At 35.3% G+C, this 22,477-nt stretch overlaps 2 protein-coding genes across 2 annotated transcripts; both read left to right on the forward strand.

Annotated features, from left to right (window-relative positions):
• Positions 1-8: 8 nt before the first annotated feature.
• Positions 9-14,095, forward strand: Col4a1 (Collagen type IV alpha 1). The gene is made up of 12 exons (XM_073080451.1): positions 9-101; positions 307-346; positions 5,631-5,924; positions 6,038-6,280; positions 6,371-6,595; positions 6,687-6,992; positions 7,311-7,778; positions 7,872-8,255; positions 8,354-8,810; positions 9,459-10,976; positions 11,316-12,547; positions 12,998-14,095. Exons 1-12 carry the CDS (start codon positions 82-84, stop codon positions 13,253-13,255), a joined length of 5,445 nt encoding a protein of 1,814 aa, XP_072936552.1. The 5' UTR covers positions 9-81; the 3' UTR covers positions 13,256-14,095.
• Positions 14,096-18,260: 4,165 nt separating this feature from the next.
• On the forward strand, positions 18,261-22,477 carry LOC140747834 (transmembrane protein 164). Its single transcript, XM_073080453.1, has 6 exons — positions 18,261-18,527; positions 18,690-18,872; positions 19,783-19,899; positions 19,968-20,046; positions 20,150-20,250; positions 20,790-22,477. Exons 1-6 carry the CDS (start codon positions 18,393-18,395, stop codon positions 21,033-21,035), a joined length of 861 nt encoding a protein of 286 aa, XP_072936554.1. The 5' UTR covers positions 18,261-18,392; the 3' UTR covers positions 21,036-22,477.

A 22,477-nucleotide genomic window follows, 5' to 3' on the forward strand; every position in this document is an offset into this window, starting at 1 on the left:
CGCCCGAGCTCTCTTCTTTCCTTAGTATCCCGGCACAAACGGCGCGCGCGCACGGGACAAAGGCGCGGCGCGCACCGTGCCATGGCGGTCAACGAGTTATGGTAAGATTCTAACTCTATTCTTCATATTTGTAAAAAAATATGCAAATAATATTTATGATTTATTAGATATATATTCGACTTTAACTGTTCATATTAATAATAATTCAATCATTATTACGTATTGAGAAAAAATAGTTTATGCATATATTTTTCATATTGTTGTAACTTCAGACATTATAAATTGATAAAATATTTATCTTCTTAGGTTGGTGGCCGCTCTGGCACTTTTAGCGGTTGTAAATTCGGTAAGTCATTTTTATATTTTTAAATAATAAAGTATTTTCGATAGTTACTTATATGAATTGATATTCTTATAAGAAACTGATTTCAAATACATTACTTATTGGAATTAGGGAATGTTCCGCGGCACGAGGGCGCGCGGGCCGACTCGACCGTCCGCTTGCAATCGTCTTTTTGCAATTTCTCAAAAATGCAAGATTTATCAAGGTTTTGTGTGGTAATTTATTCTGTAAGAAATTATTTTTTTTTAATAGGAAGGTGCTGACAAAATGTGTGTTGTTCTAAAAAAAAGTTTAATATATCAATTTGTGATATTTCTTGGCAGGATTAATCTATTCCTCAATAATCAAATATTTAAGTATAACGCAAATGTACACGAGGCCGACAAAGTTTATCATCACTCGGATGTTAAGTGTCGGCATTGCGCAAACTAATGTTTCATAAAATACCTATCTATCAATTAAATATTAATGCACATTTGAAACAATGACCAAAATCCATATTATTATAGTATTTCAATAAATTACAAAATATTAAAGTAAAACTTTCAATTAATTCCTGTTTTGGTCAATATTGTTTAAATTAAAATATAATTACATTTAATAAAGCCCCAGGCCTATAATAGCTTGGCGAACGACCAATATTTACACTTGAAGACATTTGTTTCTCATTATTTTTTTTACAAAAAAAAAAACAAACACTAAGTATAGAGAAATTGCAATATATTATTACAAAAATACTTTGCTTGATTCTTTTTTATATTAGTTCGAATCTAGTGTTGGTTTCTAAAATATATTGTTTAATGTCTAAGTACAAATATTTCCCATAATTCTACGATGAATTTATTATTTAAATACTTGTGTTAGAGAAACAGAAATTTGCTTAAATATTGCTTATTTTTTATAAAAAATAAAAATTAATGAAACATTAAATAACGTATGAATATAATTATTTTGTAATATTTTACTTGAGTGATAAAAGCTCAAAAAATATTAACTACTAATGTGTGAAATATAATTTAAATTCATATTTTTTCCTACTGGTAAAATGATAATTTTATTAGCAATTTCTAGTTGCAACTGTAATAAACGGTATAGGTGTCAACAACGCCAAGTTATGTCATCTAATCTGTCTCTACTTATACGTGATTAAAAAATCGTGGCTGGTAATGTTCTTACTTGGTCGATAACCTGTTCGATGCAACGAAACACATATTGCTAAATATATTATTCTTAAAGACATCCGCATATTAATATTTAGTAGGTACATGCTAGACGTAAGTGACGGATATTAAAAAAAGTTAAGTGTCAATGCTACTTAAGCTATGAGGATCCTGTATGGATACAGTTTTAAAAGTGATAGAATACTTCATGATTCGACTGCGTTGGTCCACCTATTTATTTCTTACGCTGACGCCTGTATGCATTATCCTTTTTGCTTAGGAAAGAACAAATACATTAAAATAAGCCTTTCTTAGTCGGTTTTTTTTAATTCTCATTCATTTAGATGTTTTTGTTTTGTTTCGTATTTATTACTAAGTAGACGACGGTGACTTCGTACCACCTTAAATAATTTGATTTAATATTTTGTAAGTGACAAAGCAAATTTTATCTATATTTGATGTCTATTAAACCCATCGAAACATCCATTTAAGGTATTTATTTCTTTTTAAACATAAAAAATAAAAAAAGTAATTGCGGGTAATTACTTTTTTATTTATATAATATATTGTATAGGCCAGGGGTTCCCAATCTTTTGTAACCCGCGGCGCAGTTACAAGTTTAATATTCTTTCACGGCGCCCTGTGCCCTGTCCTAGCTAACTATTTGAAGAAGACAGTCGAAAGAAATAGGTAACTACAATAATAGTAGTTACCTTAGGTTGATCGAAACGAATTTAAAACACCACAATATGAAATTGTACAATACATTATTATAAAATAATTTAAACGGAAAACTAGAAGAAAGACTTGAGGATAACAAAAATAAAATACGATATTTATTCAGTCAAATCAATGTGAAGGGTGAGCTAAGTGATCTCCGCGCAGTTTTTCAAAGCGGGGAATATCACTTAACACTGCTATTCTCATTTCTTGCTCCACATTGATCCGATATTTGTTCTTTATCATAGCTACATCTGAAAACCCAGCTTCACATAGATATGATGTTGCAAACGGAATGAAATTTTTTAATGCTTTGGATGTTAAATTTGGATATTCATTTTGAATCGATGACCAAAACGCCAATATTTGTGGTGTCCAATAATTAGAGGATCGACTCACGGCGCCCCTCTTTACTTTCTACGGCGCACCAGGGCGCCGCGGCGCACACTTTGGGAACCCCTGGTATAGGCGACAGTAGATATATACTGTCGAGGACTTTTGTGTGAACCTTTTTATAATGAACAAATTTGCCATAAATACTTTCTTCATAATTTCTGCTGCGTTCGCCAAAAAAAGGTACCCGAAAAACGTCGATATAATATTTTTTCCTTATTTTTTCAAATGTTTTAATAGTTATTCTGCGAATCCAGGATGAGACAAAACCAACAAAACCAAAAATCATAAAAATTGGTCCAGTCGTTCTTGACTTCTAAAATATTGTGTAACTAAAGCGATTTTAAACTCTTTTATATTTATATAAGAATCAAATAAAGAATGCGGACAGTTTAGGTCTACGCTCAATAATATATTTTTAATAGGTATAAAACCCTAAAATATACAGGTCGTATCGACTTGCATTTTAATTGGATGTAGATATAGTATTTTTGTCTTTAGTAATGTAAATACAGCGTTACTTAGGTTGTAGGTATATTTTTATTATAGGTATGTATTTTTTGACACAACTTCAAAAAATCTGTTTTGTCATTCTATTCTTCTATACGGGTTGATCGCTACGGCGGTTAGAGCACTCACTTGTTACCTGCATCCCCGGAAAACCCTTTTATTCGCCTTTTTCCGTAGTTTCAGTACCGTAGCCTTATTCTGGTCTTGAGGCTACGGGGATACTTTGATAACTACCCAGTAAACACTTCTGAATTATCCCTAAGTATAACTGCAGAATCCAGCGGTAAAGTTCGTTAACTCGTTATCAATAAAAGTAGCATAATAATCAGGCCGCTTTTATCAAGCTTTATTCTTGGTTACTTAATAATGGCCGTTTACATTAAAATTAATTGCAGAAATGTTTTGCCAATTGAACTTTAGGTTACATAAGAGATTTGAAGTGATGATTTTATTTTATCCATAGGTATGTAAACATACCTAGCTGGATAATGTTAATAAAATAACATGTTAATTAGTATCTGGTGGTTTTAATATAAATATAATATTGGTGTAAAGATTATTTTTGTATATTTTGCATAAAGAATAAAGAATAAGTTTGTTATTATTATTTTTGTTAAAAAACGATTGATCTGTATCTATTTTGTAAGTTTATAATGATAGAATATATTAATCCTTGTCTATTGTTTATGGATTATATGATATGATGCTTAACGAACAAATATTACAATACTAAATGTGATTTTATAATACTTCAAGATGTTTAAAACATGGTGATCGTAAGCACAAAGGATCATTTTACGACAAAGTGCAGACGATGCAAAATATCATGTGTCATAGCGAGCACTAATTGTAGAATGTTTACTGGCTGTCTAAATTGAAATATTTATGTATAGATATAATAATATGTTATATCTATATAAAGATACGTCCAGACCGATGGACTTTGACACTGTTAAAACTTTAACCTATACAAGTACTACATCTTGAGGGTATCTCTTTTCCAACTATGCATGACATGTGGTACCATACACCTAGAGGTGTACACGGTGTATTCAGATGAATACACCGTGACCAGATGGTCAAGAATTTATTTATTTATTTCTTATGCAATTTTATTTTTACATTTATGTATTTATTTAATCAACATACTTGATCTTAAACAGGATTTAAAAAAATATTTGCGTTTTTTAGCAGGTAAAGTTTTGTATGGTCTCATAAATAAGTTATTACTTAAAAAATCTAATTTTCTGTTGACCTGCCTAAACTTAACTAATGCATAAAACGGTACAAGTACATAATATGTATTTTTATATATATATATTTCTTACGTGCGTGTGTATGTCACTGAACTCCTCCTATTAATTCGTAAGTAGTTATAGAATTGGAAACTATGCATTTGATCAAGTGATGGTCTTTAGCAAAGTTGTTGTCCAAGAGCCCACGCGGGCTTGGGAGTTGGTAAGACCAATTTTAGACAGATGGGACCACTGTCATTCGAATGCCAATTCCAATTCCAAATTTTCCGTTTTATGTATGTCATATTATTTCTTTAAAACGCGGGCGAAGCCGCGGGCACCACTAGTATTTATATAAAATTATCGTATAGCGCATACAATTGGCGAATCGCGCGGAAATTGTGTTTCTGGTTACCAGTTTCAAATGACTTCCTTTTAAAATAGGTAACTTAAGAACTGCAGAGTGCGTTAATTGTATTCTTTAAATAATCAGATTAGAATCTTATCAGGTCATACCTACAAAATGTATATTTGTGATTTTATAATCATTGTTGGTATCTACATCATAGTAGGTACATATGAAGTATCGTGGACTTAAAAAATAAGACACTTATAATCGAATGATCTATATACAATAACTTTCGAATATGTTAAAAAGTCTGATATAATTTCCTTGGTTATATAGATACATGCACTGCTATAAACGTGCTCGAGTCGGAGCTTAAACGTTTGAGTCAATGCTCGAGCAGTTTAAAACGCTCAAGTCGGGAAATTAGTCGTTTCTATAACGCTCGAGCAGTTTCTTGAGTGTTTTCGTAAAAAAGTTTGCCAAAAGCGTCGGACTCGATGCTCGATTCTGACTTAAGCGTGAGCGTCAGGGCAAACAGGCATACAAGCAATTGTAAAATGGTTTTATCTGTAACTATTTATTTATGATATATATAATAGATGATGCACGACAGAATTATAATCTCTAACTATATATTTTTTTAAATATCCCATTAAATAACTATTTCTAGTCTTTCGATATGGATTACCTATGATAGAAAACAATATATTTTATTATCGATGTTTATTAGATATACATATTGAGGGCGGAAGTCAAGCGCTAAAGTGTGAGTCTGAAACGCTCGAGACTCGAGCGTTAAAAACTTTACACGTGCAAATGTTGCAAATTATAAATTATTATAAATATTGTGAATTTTGGGCACAACGACAAATATAATAGTAGATATTACTCTTATTTTGTTTTTACGTATTATTTTACAGCAAGAAAACTATGGAAGAGGCGATATGGGAGATAATAATAACATATTATATACAGACGATAATGAGTTTTACATGCAAAATGTTCCGGAGGCACCTCCACCACAGAATACATACGGTCTGTACGCGAGACAAGATTATCCAGCGCCAGTGCCGCCGCCACGGCCGCAACCAAATATTGGTTTAAATTTTGCTGTGTACGACCCTGTCACAAGACAACGGACCACTCAATTCGATCGCAACTGTACTGCACCCGGCTGCTGTGTTCCAAAATGTTTTGCTGAAAAGGGTAACAGAGTAAGTTCATAGATTATTTGTATTTACCTAAAATCTTGAGATCCATTTTATTGTTTTATCCATTAACTTAAATTTTCCTTGCTATTCATATTATAATTATGTGTTTATTGTAGGGAATACCAGGATCTCCTGGTCCTCAAGGCCTTCGAGGTCTACCTGGTCATGAGGGTATTGAAGGCCCTCAAGGTCCAAAAGGTCAGAAGGGACAAATAGGCCCCCAGGGTCCACGTGGGCCTAGTGGTGAGAGAGGAAAACCCGGAGCTCAAGGTTTTATTGGTTTATCAGGGCCTCCGGGTGTTCAAGGTAACCCTGGATTGCCAGGAATACCGGGTAGAGATGGTTGTAACGGAACGGACGTAAGTATCTTCGACAACAGAAAAAAATGTATGAAGAACACATATAATATTAAAATATAAAACACACTAAGTAATCATACATTTTCTCAGGGTGAACCAGGACCACAGGGGCCACAAGGAATGCAAGGTCCACGCGGTTTTCCAGGCCCTAAAGGAGACAAAGGTGACAAAGGAGAAGCAGCCCATACTGGTCGTTATCCCGACAAAGGTCAGAAAGGAGAGCCTGGACTTGACGGAATGCAAGGCATTCAAGGTCCTGTTGGACCTACTGGACCTCCTGGGTTGCAAGGACCTAGGGGAAGTACGGGTCCAATGGTAACTTTACCTTTTTTCTAATTTTAATGTTGATACATATTGTTAAGATCTTTTATTATAAATAAAATAAAAATCTTAACACTTTTTAAAGGGACCACAAGGAGCGAAGGGCGACAAAGGGTCTAAAGGTGTTAAAGGTCTATCGATACAAGGAGACAAAGGTGAGAGAGGAGATCGGGGACATAAAGGGCCAAGTTGTCCCGATGTGATTTTACCGTCTTTGGATAATAAAGGTGCCATCAAAGGCGTAAAAGGGAATATGGGACATAAAGGTGAAAAAGGTGAACCTGGAAATCAAGGTATCAAAGGTGACATGGGAAATACAGGTGAACCAGGTTTACCAGGTCAACCAGGTGATAAAGGAGAAAAAGGCATAAGAGGAAATCCTGGCGAAAGAGTAAGCATAAATATAAATATTAATACAAACAATTTAAGGGGGCCCAATAAAAGAGGTTCCAGCATGTTTTTCTGTGTTATAACTTTTTTAGGTACAGTACTTTATAAGTTAAAAAATTATGACGGACCGAATATTGATTTGAAATTTGAATTACACATTGATTTTTGATGACTTTTTAAATTTTGTATAAAACCTTGAACTATTTACAAGTATTATTTGAAGGGATTCTTAAAACATGATAAAGTAACATAGCTTTCTTGGAGCACCTTAAGGTACACGTATGTTTTTTAAAGTTCAATTTGACACGTGTTATTCCAGGGCAGAGACGGTATGTATGGGCCGCCTGGACCTATGGGACCAAAGGGAGATAGAGGATATGACGGAATATCTGGGCTACCTGGTAGACCAGGAAGTAAAGGTGAACCTGGCAAGGATGGGACCCCCGGGTTAAGGGGATTGAGAGGGGTACCTGGAGCTCCAGGTGGGCGTGCAGGAGCTCGTGGACCTCCAGGCCCGCCCGGCCCTCGTGGTTATCAAGGACCATCAGGCGCACCAGGTACTGCTGGAAAACCTGGTGATAGAGGACAAACAGGTCCAATGGGTCCTCCTGGTGGTCAAGGTGAACCTGGTACTCCTGGTAGAGAAGGGCCAGCAGGAGTGAAGGGCGAGAAAGGTGAACCTGGCTTAGAAGGTGCAAAGGGCGAAATTGGTCCTAGGGGCTACGATGGTCCAACAGGGCCACAAGGACCAAGAGGCGCTAAGGGTGAAAATGGACTTACTATACCAGTAAGATTGTTTTTAATCTAGTGGCTATTATGTTATAACATTGATGTTTTTAATAAGAAGCGTCGTAACAAATATATTATTTTAATGTTTTAGGGGGAAAAAGGTAGCGCTGGTTTACCTGGTCGTTTCGGCGATAAAGGTCAAAAAGGTGAAAAAGGTTACACGGGATTGAGAGGATCACCTGGTAACTCTACAAGGGGAACTCCGGGAATGCCAGGGGAAATGGGACCTCCTGGTGATAAGGGTGATAAAGGAAGTCCAGGATTCGACGGTATACCAGGTAATCCTGGAGCAAAAGGTGATATCGGAGGACGTTGCAACGAATGCTGGCCCGGCAGTCAAGGAATGAAAGGAGACCGAGGTAGTGATGGTACTCCTGGGGAGCAAGGTGACCGAGGACCACCAGGGCCAACTGGAGTTCCTGGTGAACGAGGCGCTGATGGCCTCAACGGATTCCCAGGATCACCTGGTGCACCGGTACGTCATTTTATTTATTTTTCCTAAATTAAATTCTATTAAATTAATGCTACGAGTAGAACAGAGTGAATTTTTTTAACATTTATAATGTTTGTTAGGGTGACCGGGGTGAAGACGGACCCATAGGACCACCAGGAGAGCCCGGAAAAGATGCCATGATACCTTCTAATTTGATACAAGGAAAAAAAGGTGATAAAGGTTCGCAAGGCGAGAAAGGTCGAATGGGTCCTAAGGGTGAAAGAGGCAGTGACGGTCTTAAAGGTGATCGGGGTCTTAGTGGAATGCCCGGACTCAAAGGCGACGAGGGTAGAATGGGCCCTCCAGGAATAGATGGTATTCCAGGCAACGATGGAATACCAGGCGTTCCAGGACGAAATGGACTTTCAATTAAAGGAGAAAAAGGTGTACCAGGAGATTTTGGACAGAAGGGTGATAAGGGATTCCCCGGCAGACTCGGTATAAAGGGTGAACCAGGTCAATGTCCCGCCAATTTACAAGCATTAACTAAAGGCGATAAGGGTTTTACTGGTGCACCAGGACCTGAAGGACCACAAGGTAAAACTATCTCGTATATGTTTAAATGTAATATGTTTTTTTTTTTATAAAAAAACTGTTCGAAGAAATAAAGAGTTTTAAATAAGATTTGATTCCGATGAGTATTTAAATAATTTGCTTCTGTGATATAATTGTGTGATATTCTTATCGCACAATTATATTTGTATATATATTCATATTTTTATAGAGTTATTTCACAAGTACCTGAACAATAACTAATTACAGGTACAATTAAGAGAATTTAAACCAGATTTTTATAAGAAAAAAATAGTAACAGCTAAATAAATGGATTATAGGTAGAAAAATAAATAAAACTGGATGGCAAGTATGAGGGTGATATAAGGGGTAGTAGTGGTGGAAATAGTACAATTTTTTTCACATAACCTAAAAGTGTCTGAACTATCGCAAAAAAATATATCTTAGTCTTGGCAAACATTCGTTTGGTTAAATCCTGTCCTATCTATGAGCAGCGATGACCACTTACCATCACGTGGATTGCATGTTTATTAGGGTGCAAAATATTACATATAAGTATACTTATTTTTCGCATTATTAATGTTACATTTTATAGTAAATATGTATTCACTTAATCTATTAGTCCGCCTTCATCTAATCGGGACGTTATAGTAATATATATATTTTTTTCAGGTGATAAGGGAGATAAAGGAGATAGAGGTTATCCTGGTAAAACGGGTGACAAAGGTGAAATGGGATTGCCAGGAGCACAAGGAGCTGTAGGGCCCCGTGGATTTTTGGGTCAAAAGGGTGACAAAGGTGAAACAGGTTCAATGGGCTTCCCGGGAACTACCGGTGAAGTTGGTGCTAGAGGTTTACCAGGCCCACCAGGAATCAAAGGAGATAAGGGCGAGATAGGTCCGTCCATGCCAGGACCACAAGGATTACCTGGTATGCGAGGTCTTAAAGGAGAGACCGGTTTAAGAGGTATACCTGGTACGCCCGGTAACGATGGTCCTCCGGGCCCAATTGGTTTGCAAGGTGAAAAAGGAGATAGAGGATATACTGGAAGCCAAGGTCCCACTGGTCCACCCGGTCCAAAAGGTGACGATGGTCCTGTAGGGCCACCTGGAGTTCCGGGCATACCTGGTACGCCTGGAAGACAAGGCCAAAAAGGACAGCAAGGCTATCCAGGCCTGTACGGAAAACCAGGTGTTATAGGATTACCGGGATATAAGGGAGAACCAGGAATACAAGGTCCCGATGGACCCAAAGGGTTCCCAGGGCCACGTGGACGATCTGGTCTTCCCGGTAACGTGGGAATAGATGGAACTCCTGGAGCAAAAGGAGACAAAGGACAAATTGGCAATCCTGGACTACCTGGGCAAAGTGGATTTGATGGTCCACCAGGACCTAAAGGTGAAGCAGGTATGAAGGGAGACCAGGGCTATCCAAGCCCTCCAGGGCCTCCTGGAAGGCAAGGCTTGAAAGGTGATAAAGGAGATCGTGGTTATACTGGCCAGATTGGACCGAAAGGAGAGGCAGGACTAGCAGCACAAAAAGGTCAAAAGGGTGAAATTGGAATAGAAGGACTTAGAGGTTTTGATGGTGCACCAGGGTTAAATGGCACCAAAGGTGACAAGGGAGACCGAGGTCTGCCTGGCCTTGGAACACCTGGAGCAATTGGTATTAAAGGCGATATTGGACCTCCTGGATTGGATGGTTTCCCAGGAGAACGTGGCGATAAAGGTGACCAGGGTTATCAAGGATTGCCAGGCCTAAAAGGTGATAGAGGTTTACCGGGTCAATCAGGTCAACCAGGTTCGCCTGGTATGGATGGTGCTCCAGGGATACCGGGTGAAATAGGTATGCCAGGTTTTCCGGGTGAAAAAGGAAACAAAGGAGAAATGGGTTTCCGTGGAAGAGACGGCTTTAATGGTGTTAAAGGAGAACGTGGGCCTATTGGTCCAATGGGACCACCTGGACCTCAAGGACCTGCTGGGCCAAAAGGAAACCAAGGTCTTCCTGGAGTTGCTATAGATACTAAGGGAGATAAAGGAGAAATTGGATCTCCTGGTGCACCAGGATTACGAGGTGACAAGGGAGAACGTGGTATACCTGGTCTCCAAGGTCTACAAGGTGAAAAAGGAGATCGTGGTTTTATGGGACAAAAAGGAGAAATGGGCCAAATTGGCAGAACAGGAAATAAAGGTAAGTTGTTCCTCCGATTATAGTTAGAGTATTTAAAAAAATAAGCAATGAACAAGTGAAATGAGTTTTAGTAAAGTAATTTAAAATACTTATTTTAAAGACAAAGCTGGCGTAGCTCCGTGTTTACATTTAGGTAATGCTCCTATTTTATATTACATATGTCCATTTGCCATGTAAGAAAAATATATCGCATAAGCCCTAAGAAAGAGTTACGACACTAATTATAATCTTTAGGTGTGAGACAATGTAGAGTAATATTTGATGTTTTCGTTTGCTAAATTATGCAAAATCGTTTAAAAAAAACTATTTGGTTAACTATCAAATAACTTGTTTATACAGGAGAAAGAGGCCCAGCTGGACCAGCGGGTATACCAGGACTTACAATTAAGGGAGAAAAGGGACTTCCTGGTATACCAGGCAGACATGGACGACAAGGACCACCTGGATCACCGGGAGATAAGGGCGAGCAAGGACTACCAGGTCTACCTGGAGAAATTGGGCAAGCTGGTACACCAGGTCTTCCAGGTCCAAGAGGCGCCAAGGGTGACCAAGGACGTGAGGGTATTGCAGGTCCACCAGGTATGCCAGGCCAAGTTGGTTTACCAGGCCTACCTGGTATCGCAGGCGAAAAAGGTGAAAGGGGTGAGAAAGGTGAAACAGGTTATGGTCCACCAGGTGAGAAAGGAGAACGGGGCCCAGGTGGCCTTACTGGAGTACCAGGTGAAAAGGGAGACAAAGGTGATCGAGGATTAGATGGCTTACCTGGTCAGGACGGACCCAGGGGACTTGAAGGTGAAAAGGGTGATAAGGGAATGATAGGCAGACCGGGTTCGTTTGGCGCCATGGGGCATAAGGGAGATAAAGGTGAACCAGCCAATATTGTTTTCGGTCCCAAGGGAGAACCAGGCCCACGGGGTCCTCCTGGCTTGGATGGAATGAGTGGTCGTGATGGTGCTCCGGGTTCACCTGGAATCGATGGACCTCCAGGGATCAAAGGCGACCGTGGATTCCCTGGAGTACCTGGACCTCCTGGTCTCCAAGGTCTTCAAGGAATACAAGGGTTAGCAGGTGAAAGAGGATTTAATGGACGAACTGGATTGCCAGGTCCTCCAGGCCCACCTGGTGCTCCTTGCGTTACAAGTGACTACTTGACAGGAATACTTTTGGTTAGACATAGTCAAACTGATATGGTACCTAAATGTGAAGAGGGTCATATTAAGTTATGGGACGGATATTCTTTACTTTACATTGATGGAAATGAAAAAGCACACAATCAAGACCTAGGCTATGCAGGCTCATGCGTTAGAAAATTCAGCACAATGCCGTTCCTATTCTGTGATCTGAATGATGTCTGTAATTACGCAAGTAGAAACGATAGGAGTTATTGGTTATCCACTAACCAACCAATACCTATGATGCCGGTTGAAAGTAATGAAATTTCAAGATACATATCGCGATGTGTTGTTTGCGAAGTACCAGCCAATGTTATAGCTGTACACAGTCAAACACTGGATATTCCAAGGTGCCCTGTAAACTGGAGTCCGTTGTGGATTGGATACAGTTTTGTAATGGTAAGTTTTTTTATTAATAAGCACATCTACTTATTACACAATATTTTTTATTCTGGACTCATTGAAGTTTATGGTATCTACACGGGACACTGGGGGGTTTGCGTGCATTAGATTAGTATTACGCGAAAGAGATGCATATGGTCATCGTGTAATGTTTATAATTGAAGATTGATCCTAGTCGAATTGTAATAAAGTAGTCATCATACCTACAATTAGTTTGATGTTGTGGTTCCACAGTTTTAATATACTTAATGACTTTTTGTGTCTCATAAACACGTGGCTCCTCTCGCAAGTGGGTAAGGCCTGGGGTACACTATACTACACTGTTCTAATGTGGAATGGAACCAATAAATATTTGTCATAACTACATATTATATCATTAGGTAGGTTACATGTTCAATACAATTGTTGATCCACGGAGAATATACCACATTTTCGCTTTTCTTTCAGCACACTGGTGCAGGTGGCCAAGGTGGTGGACAAGCTTTGGCGAGTCCTGGCTCTTGTTTGGAAGATTTCCGCGCGACACCGTTCATTGAATGCAATGGAGAAGGTGGCACGTGTCATCACTTCGCCAACAAACTTAGTTTCTGGCTTACAACTATCGATGACAACAAACAGTTTGCCATGCCCCAGCGGGAAACAATAAAAGCAGGTCGGCTGTTGCAGCGTGTATCTAGATGCGCAGTTTGCATAAAAAACACATAGTCCAATGATATTCGACTTTACACAACACTCATTTTGCACAGACACACTCGTGTTGTAGCTATGTTTAATATTTATTCTAAATACCTATTAAAGTACATAATAATAATATGTTTTACATGTTAAATATCTACACATTATATTTTCTCCAATTTAAAATTATTATCAGTAGTATTGATGGTGGTAAACATAAGCTATAACTGAAGACAATAATAGTTCCTCCATATTACTTGAGTCTATTAAAATAAACCAAAGTTACTTGAAAATAAGATTTATTATTAAGTACAGTATATGTTATATAGATTATTTAATTGCATTCTATTTCTGCGACAGTTATACCATGTGATTTTTGTCCTTAGTAACATTACGATATAGATAATAAATAGTTTAGTTGTGTAAAATAACTTTTCTTTTTAAATTTTAAGTCATCGTGTATTTACACTAGTCACATTGAAAATCAAAATAGTAATAAAAAGGATCAAATAAGTTAACTTGCATTGGACTCAAAAATACATACATATTATTAACAAAATAAATTTACTCCAAGTTTGTGACATACTTTTATAATATATTGTGATTTATCGTTTTTATATTATATTCCTTTTAAACTAAAATTTATAATTTTAACTTTGCAAGAACATATAACCGACGTGCATTTATTATCCATAAAAAATATCAATCAACAATATAATAATAAACAACTTTTAATATAAATATTCACATAACATTGTACTGGAATTGATATTTATGTCGATATAAGCACTGCCATGTAGATAAATTAATATTATGTAGTTCTATCTATAATAAGAATTCATTTAAATAAAAAAAACTTAAAAAATACAAGATGTTTAAATGTTCCCTTAAATTTCATCTTCAGTATTGCGAACTCATTAGAAATATTGAAACTTTACAAGTATTAGGTATGTAATACCTATATATAATTACCTTTTATATAATTAGTGCTGTAAAAGTTACTAGAATTTTTATAGCTGCCGAACATTAAAACATTGTTAGACTTAGGGAAGTCTTAAAACATTGACAACGAGTTAAAAACGGAACCCTATTACAATAGAATATTATACACGAGGTAAGTTAATTATTATTACTAAGCCTCCACTGTCTGCCCGTTTCTCTTAAGGCTCTATTTTTGGAATCCTAATAAATAGGCACTTGAAAATTTTACTGAATGTGTGTAATAGTGGCCGTTATAACAACAAATACTAAAAATAAGAATATATGGGCCATGCAAGCCATTTTTCAGCGTTTTTCGCTTTATCTATTGAAGCGTAATCAATAATATAACAGTTCAAATTTTCACAATGCATTTACTTCTATGGTGGCTATGATTACAAAGTCGAACCGCCCGGCCCCGGGAAGGTCGGCGGTAAGTGTGGTCGCATACCGTCGTACGTATTAGACGGTGTGGCGAGCGTCATGCTCAGCGCGTTAAGAGGACTCCGGTTGCGTTCCTTTGCAGATCCCGGAGTCCTCTACGCAGCGCCGAGTACAGCCAGCGGGGGGTTTTAGTGCGATAAAAGTCCCACATAACCCTGTGTCGCTCCCACGGCATCGGGTACCTTTTGAAGGTTTGCCCCTCGTGAACTAAAAAAAGATTATGATCTTTTTGTGACTTTGTGTTTTTTCCGATAGAACGAAAACATGTTACCTAGTTTGTTAAAAATATTAGGACAAGAGATAATTTTTATATTTTACTAGTGGTGCCCGCGGCTTCGTCCGCATTTTAAAGATATATACAGGGTGAATTTTTCAAACGGGCCTTCAGGGTCAAATCCGAAACTATAAGGATTAGCGAAAAATGCTGAAAGGAGTTACGAGGCCGATTTTGGTAAAAACTAAAACTGCATAATTATTTCTTTAAAATAAATTTTTCCCTAGCCGGGAATCGAACGAGTTCATTTTGAAAAAAATATACCCTCTATATTATTCCACTATCTAATAATGTTGCTTATAAGGATAAAAATCTGGAAAGTAATATTATGTGACAAATTAAAGGAAACGGAAAATTTTGAAGAAAATACATATTTTTCCATACATTGGCATATTAATCCTTAAGGATTATACATAACATGTATTTTTTTTATGTCATACATAAAACGGAAAATTTGTACCTGCATTGGAATGACAGTGATGTCATCTGTCGAAAATTGTGCTTACCAACTCCCAAACCCTCGTGGGCTCTTGGACAACAACTTTGCTAAAGATCATCACTTGATCAAATGCATAGTTTCCGATTCTATAACTACTTACGAATTAAAAATTAATAAAAAAAACCTTTTCCCACGGACTAAATTGTGAATGTAAACCATTCTCAAGTCCCCTTGAACACACACAACAGATTTCATCAAAATCAGTCCAGTCGTTTAGAAGGAGTTCAGTGACACACACGCACATACGAAATATATGTATAAAGATTTTCAAAATAATTTTAAGTAGTTATAGTATTTGGAATTCAATGAAATATGGGGCTATTATTTATCTATACATTTAAGGATTTCGATATCGAAGATCGTCATGATGATATGTTTTAGTTATAAAACCCTAGATTTTTTGTTCAATTTTGTTTCATTTTATGATTTGTTAATATGGCCAATACCTGTAATGAACCCGCCAATACCATTTATAACTATAAATTTGTCATTTATGACTTAACGTTAATCGTATTATTTAATAAATGATTAAAACGTATGCAACCCAGATAAACGTAGATATAGTATTTAGTATTTTATATTTTTAATCTAACTATCATATGCATATTTAAAACGAATTTAGTCTGCGGTCGCTAAGTGGCCAATAACTAATCATTTACCCTACTAAAAATAAAAAAAGAAATGATAATTCACATTTCTTTATATGTGTAGTACATTCAAGCAATGTAGTTATTTTTATACTGTTACCGAAATATGAAATTTCGATTCACTCATTAGATAACGATTAAAAGAATCGATTTTTTTATTGAAGAAATCGATCTCAGATGGATGGTCTGATGATGGATCTCTAATTACCTGTCTCAAGACGTCACACAGTGAATTATTATAGTCCGACAACTTTTAATCGCGTGTGGTTTCTTTCGGAAACTTCATTTGTTGTCAACTACGTTAATGATTTTTCAATTAAAAGTAAAAGATTTTTTAATTTTTATGTTTACCTATTTCATGAAATTACGATATTAAAAAATAGAAATTATATTACTTGTTAATAAAATGAATAATTTGAACATTATTCTTAGAGATTCATAATAATATGGAAAATATTGACAAACATGTTCCTCAACATTTTCCATTTTTAGGTAGTTTTGACAACCTGGCAATATTACAATGGCCAGTAGCGCCACTGCGACACGCACAATAAAAAAGTTTATCGATCTATAACGAAGGTCTATAACTTATGTCGCAAGTTTTTTTTTAATTAAGTTGCCAGAAAAATATACGCAATATTAGTGATCGAAGGCAATATAGAATCTATTTTAAACATGTGGACTAGCCTTGTACAGTGCAGCCACATACTCGTCGAATGGCAAGGGAAATAATGAGAGAAGCCGGAAGTGGGCAGGGACATGGGGCCAGGCTCTCATCATGCCTCTCGTCCTGCCGATCATTTATCGAATTTTGTCAGATTTTTACGATTGCCACTGCTTTGAAAATATATAGTATTCTGTTATATTTTACTCAATTGTACTATATATTGTAGACAAATAATTATTACTTATACCATATTATTTATTATACCATAAGTTATGTCGTACTCAAGATACTTTAGCATCATTGATAATCGTAGTCATCCCTTAAATTCGTTTCATGATAATCTTTTTAAAAAAGAGGCCATCTGAAAAATATAATGTACATCTTCTTGGTGTATATTATAGACAATGATTATCAGAAAAATGTAAAATATGTTTTTTTAGCTTATATTATAGAAAATAGTTATCATAAAAATGTATAGGTATCCCTACTCATAATTACAATAAAATTAATTGGCGAAATCTAAATGTATACTTATTTTATTTTTTCCTAAAGTATTATATTTTTGCGGTGTTTTTGTAAAAATAGTACATTACAATACGAGGACGAAAAATTTTTTTCTGACAAGTGTGAGTTTGCAGGCCGAGCCGCAGGCGAGGACTGCAATCACACGAGTCAGAAAAGCGTGTTGTATAAAATTTTATATTACGGGGTCGGAAATGGGGGTTTTGCGCACGCGAAGCGTGCGTAAAACGTCAATTTACGCACGCCGTGATATAATAGTACATTACAATACGAGGACGAAAAATTTTTTTCTGACAAGTGTGAGTTTGCAGGCCGAGCCGCAGGCGAGGACTGCAATCACACGAGTCAGAAAAACATTTTTCGTCCGCGTGTTGTATAAAATTTTATATTACGGGGTCGGAAATGGGGGTTTTGCGCACGCGAAGCGTGCGTAAAACGTCCATTTACGCACACCGTGATATAAAACATTTTTCGTCCGCGTGTTGTATAAAATTTTATATTACGGGGTCGGAAACGGGGGTTTTGCGCACGCGAAGCGTGCGTAAAACGTCCATTTACGCACGCCGTGATATAAAATACTATTTCTTCAAAAAAAGTTGCAGCCTTACCGACACGAGTAGGGCAGCGTATCACCATGACTGAAATAATCCCGGCAACACTAGGGCTGACTAGGAGTAACGCGAGAAGCAAGGTGTGGACGCACCATCCCAATATATTAATACTCTATCCTGAAGACAAGTGAACTTCCAGTCCGTTGTTTTATTTTTAAATGTTGCCAATAATCACAAAATACGGAAAACCACTATTTTTAAAAGCCACTTTATACCGTAAAGAAAAAAATAAGTTTTCTGATAGATTAATTATTTAGGAATATATCAGACTAAGTTAGTAGTGTTTCAGGACTAAATCAATTCAGCGTATCTATACTTTGGAAAAGTAACATTATTGCTATTATACTTCATTACAAAGAAAGAATAACAATTTTATTGATTTATAGCAACACTTGAAAGACTATTGTCATATAGCGGGAAATCAACAGAAACTCAATTATTTACTGAAAATCGAAAGACAATTAGTGTATTAAATTGTTTAATTATAGTACCTATTGTGTTATATGTTTGATACATTTTTTTACTATGTTTGAATGGGCATATAGTGGTGCGAATAAAGCCGTCCCTCGCAATGTTGGTCCCGAATGTGCATATTTTTTACCACCTCAAAGACAAATAATTGAAACTGTAATAGTTACAGCAGCTTGCGTGTATTTTATAGTAAGTATAACTGAAGGGTACTGTAAACCGCTAGTTTTTTAATTAGATTATAGCTTAGTCAATATAAATTCATTTAAAAATTTACGATATATTTTACGTATTACTGATAATGTAAAATAAATTGTCCAGTTTAACTGTATGTCCTTTATTTTCTTTTTGCAGATTAAAACTTATCCAAAATTACAAATATCCCAAGATACCGACTATGTGAAGAGTGACAGAGGTGGCAAGAGGTTACTTGTGATCCTTTTGGCATTGCTTTGGGGGATGGAAATAGGGTTTAAATTTGCGTCTCGCACCGTTATATACTTGCTTAACCCTTGTCATGTTACTACATTAATACAGGTCTGTCCAAATTATTCATATGTATACCTTTTCAACTAGCATTTTTTTTACAAATGATGCAGAGTTACACTGACCTAAAACATCTTACTACTTACCATTGAATACATCATTAGCATATAATGTTCGTGAATTGACCTGTTACAATGAATGTATATTGTAAAGTTCTACAAATTTATATTAATTGAATTAATCTAAATTAAATGTGTCATATGCTGAACATTTCAGGTCTATTCACCCTATTTAGGTCTTCACTTCTCTATCACAAATTTAATTATATTAAAATTTTATGTTTTACAATTAGCTTCTGGATAAATTAAAGTAAAAACATTAAAATTATAATTGACAGTGGATCAACAAAGTGGTCAAACCAGTTATATTTTTATTTGTGATAACATTAGTATACAAATTGTTTATGTAATGTTATACTTTATACTAATTTATTCATTATAATGTAGTGAAAAGAACATACATTATATATGTGTCATTGTTACAAAGGTAATGGACAGGGAAACCTGACTTATAAGGACAAAATAATCTTTTTATATAAAACCTAAGTTTTCTTATAATTTTAAAACAAATGCTACTTTCACTATAGTTGTATTATATGGATAGCCAAACAAAGCTTTTTTACCAACTTTGCTGCCTCTTTGGGCATACAAAACCCCAGAGGTTTATGTATAAAAAATAAAAAAAAATCTTCAAATATGCATATGGATTTTGCCTGAAGGTGCTGTGCATATTATAATTTACATTAATAATTGAATATTTGTATAGCCTATACAATAATATTTGTTACAAATGAGCTAACATTTTATATTAAAAATATATTCTCTTCAATATAATAGCACATTTGAATGTTCAATTTGGTTTTAATGAGTATCATTTACCAGTATATTTTTCTCATTTTCAGATATATTTGTTATCGGCACCACCAAGTAAGACTGTCACTGCATTGTTTAGAATACACTTAAACCTATTAAATGGGCCCCTTTTAGCGTTCCTATTTCCAGAAACCGCATCTAGAACAGTAAGATATTGACATTGTTATTTTATATATTTTGTCCAATTATTTTGTTTAACCTTTTTACTCCTTAGATTTTAGCTGAAGCTGCATTGTATTGGATACAACATGGGATGATGTTTGTGATACCATATTACTTGCTGCGAATTGGTGGTATGTTCTAAATATTATACATAATATATTTATTTCATTCCTAAACGCAAGGAAGTTAAGTATATTTAAACCAGATTGATAGATTTTTTATTTTTATTTATAGGTGTGTATAATGTGGAACCATTATGGGACTTCAATTGGGCCATCTTCAGCTACTGTTTAAATTTGTTGTATCACTTCATTATCCTTCAACCAATTGCAATTGTAAGTAATTTTTTGAGTAATCTAAAATAAATAATTAAACACTTTTACTTTCTTCAATATAATAATAATTAATATTGCATAGATAATATTATACCTATTGTATAGTAAAAGCTTTTTATTCTCAGAAGATTCATTTACTTTTATGGAATTACATGTCCTAAAAGTGCAAAAGAAAAAAGATTTTGGTCAGTGATTTTTAAACTTACCTATGAATAATTATTGTCAGGATTAGAATACTAAAGAACTTAATATTTTTTGTTGTGTTGCTTCTATTCAAAAGTTTAAAATTCAGATATTATTCAGCTGTGGCATTTTCAATTTCCCTTCTAAAAATAAGATTTCTTCAAAAATATGCCTCTAATGCATGCATATACACTCTTCAGGAAATATCACAAAGCTTAGCTTAGAAAATCTTGAATGAGACTGTTTAACTGTAGTAGTTAAGTTCAGTTAGTTATCAAAATAGTGAAGTTAAGCTGTAGTTCATGAAAAATTTTCTTTAAAAATATTGTATTCATAATTACATTGATTATTTACAGCCTGCCCAAGTTAACTTGAACCACATGCTGTGCCCGGCGATATTGGACCCTTTCGATGGCCCTTGGTACCGTATAGCTGCTGTAACACATCAAGCAATCCTTTGTCCCTTGCTCTGTAAACTCTTTTGCCTAATTGCAGAGTTTTGTCTTACTAAATTTCCTCCAACCAAAGTGAAGCCGCAAATGAAGGATCATTTACTAGATGAGAAATTAGTCAAGGAAGACAAACATGAACACAATAATTAGTGGATTAAGGTAAATTTAGGTTACACTAAGTACCTTAAATTTATTTCTTTCACAGCCTTAGTGTTATTCTGTTGGGTACTGGTATAATTCGGTATGGCTGTGTCTAGTCAGTAAGCGGTGAAGTTAGGCTTAATAAATAAGATTGGTTTCTAATTAAAAATACTCATTGGTATATTAAGACGAATGCCTAATCTCTTCTCTACATTTTGTGGTGCTGTATTCACTACTTAGTAGAGTGTTATTTAGATTAAAGTGTATTGCCTTTAAAATTGTTAATAAAAAGGAGAAATATTATTGCAGTAGAGTAGCAGCAACTCCAAATTACGTAAATTTTATAAGCTTTTAAGGCTCTAGTATTAATTATTATTTACACTCTCAGTGATCGATTATTATGTTCCACTATTGTTATGAACTTTTATAATTATGTTGTTTTCTATTAGAATCTCAAACACAAAAATAAGAGACAAAGATCTGATCTGATCTGAGATCGATTATAATAATAATATGTAACATATACACCATACTTAGTACAACTGTTCTTAAATATTTAATCAAAAACTTGAAAGTTACCAGAATCGCAGCTAAGTTACCTTTGAACAAAGAGAACATAGAATTTACCAACGAATAGTTAGAACGGAATCACACAGGGAAGCTTCAGTTAATTATTATATTTGGATTGGGCGTTGTTTGTAACTTCCCATAATTGCGTCCATCGTATTCGTATAGTAGGCATCTTAAATGAAACTAAAAATACTGACTGCCTATCTAAAACTCTTAGATCCACAAATGTTACTTAATAAAATACAGAAAATCTCAACCGGTAGTGGGGATGGTTAAATTCGAAAATATACCTAAGAATATTCAAAAGGCTTAACGTAATTAGGGTGACGATTTGGACAAAGATTTTAACTGTATAATTAAAAATCTTCTTTGTTAGCCAGTAGTTAGATGTGTTTATTTCAATGAAATAAAATACACTTTTATTACTACGCCATCGAATAATGTGACTTAAAAGGATATAATTCTAAAAAGCTATGATAATAATATGGGTAAACCAAAGAGACAGTCATATTTAATAAAATACATTTTTTTATATTACTTACTAAGCCTTAAGTGATCTATTTTTCGATATTAGACCTATTGGTTACAATACACAGCTGTACCTACTCGACGTCAGTCTCAAAGATCGTATACCCACCTGCTATATTGAGTTTTTTAAGATTATTAACTCTTTATTGGGATGTATGTTGTACATGATTGTTCAAAACTATGCTACCTACTTATAATTTATTTCCTAGTGCTGTTCCAAAATAATCTTTACTACCTTCAATGTGTACGTAGTTATAGTCAAACAAACTTTTATTGTTTTTCAGCTTCGAAAGCGATTTTTCTTAATAAAATTAAGATCTTGAAAACTAGATCCCATGTTATTTGTCAATAAA

The sequence above is a fragment of the Epargyreus clarus genome, unplaced genomic scaffold (genome assembly GCF_041222505.1).
Source record: "Epargyreus clarus isolate Ecla_fem2 unplaced genomic scaffold, WU_Ecla_fem_2.2 ptg000015l, whole genome shotgun sequence".
NCBI classification, from domain to species: Eukaryota; Metazoa; Arthropoda; class Insecta; order Lepidoptera; family Hesperiidae; genus Epargyreus; species Epargyreus clarus.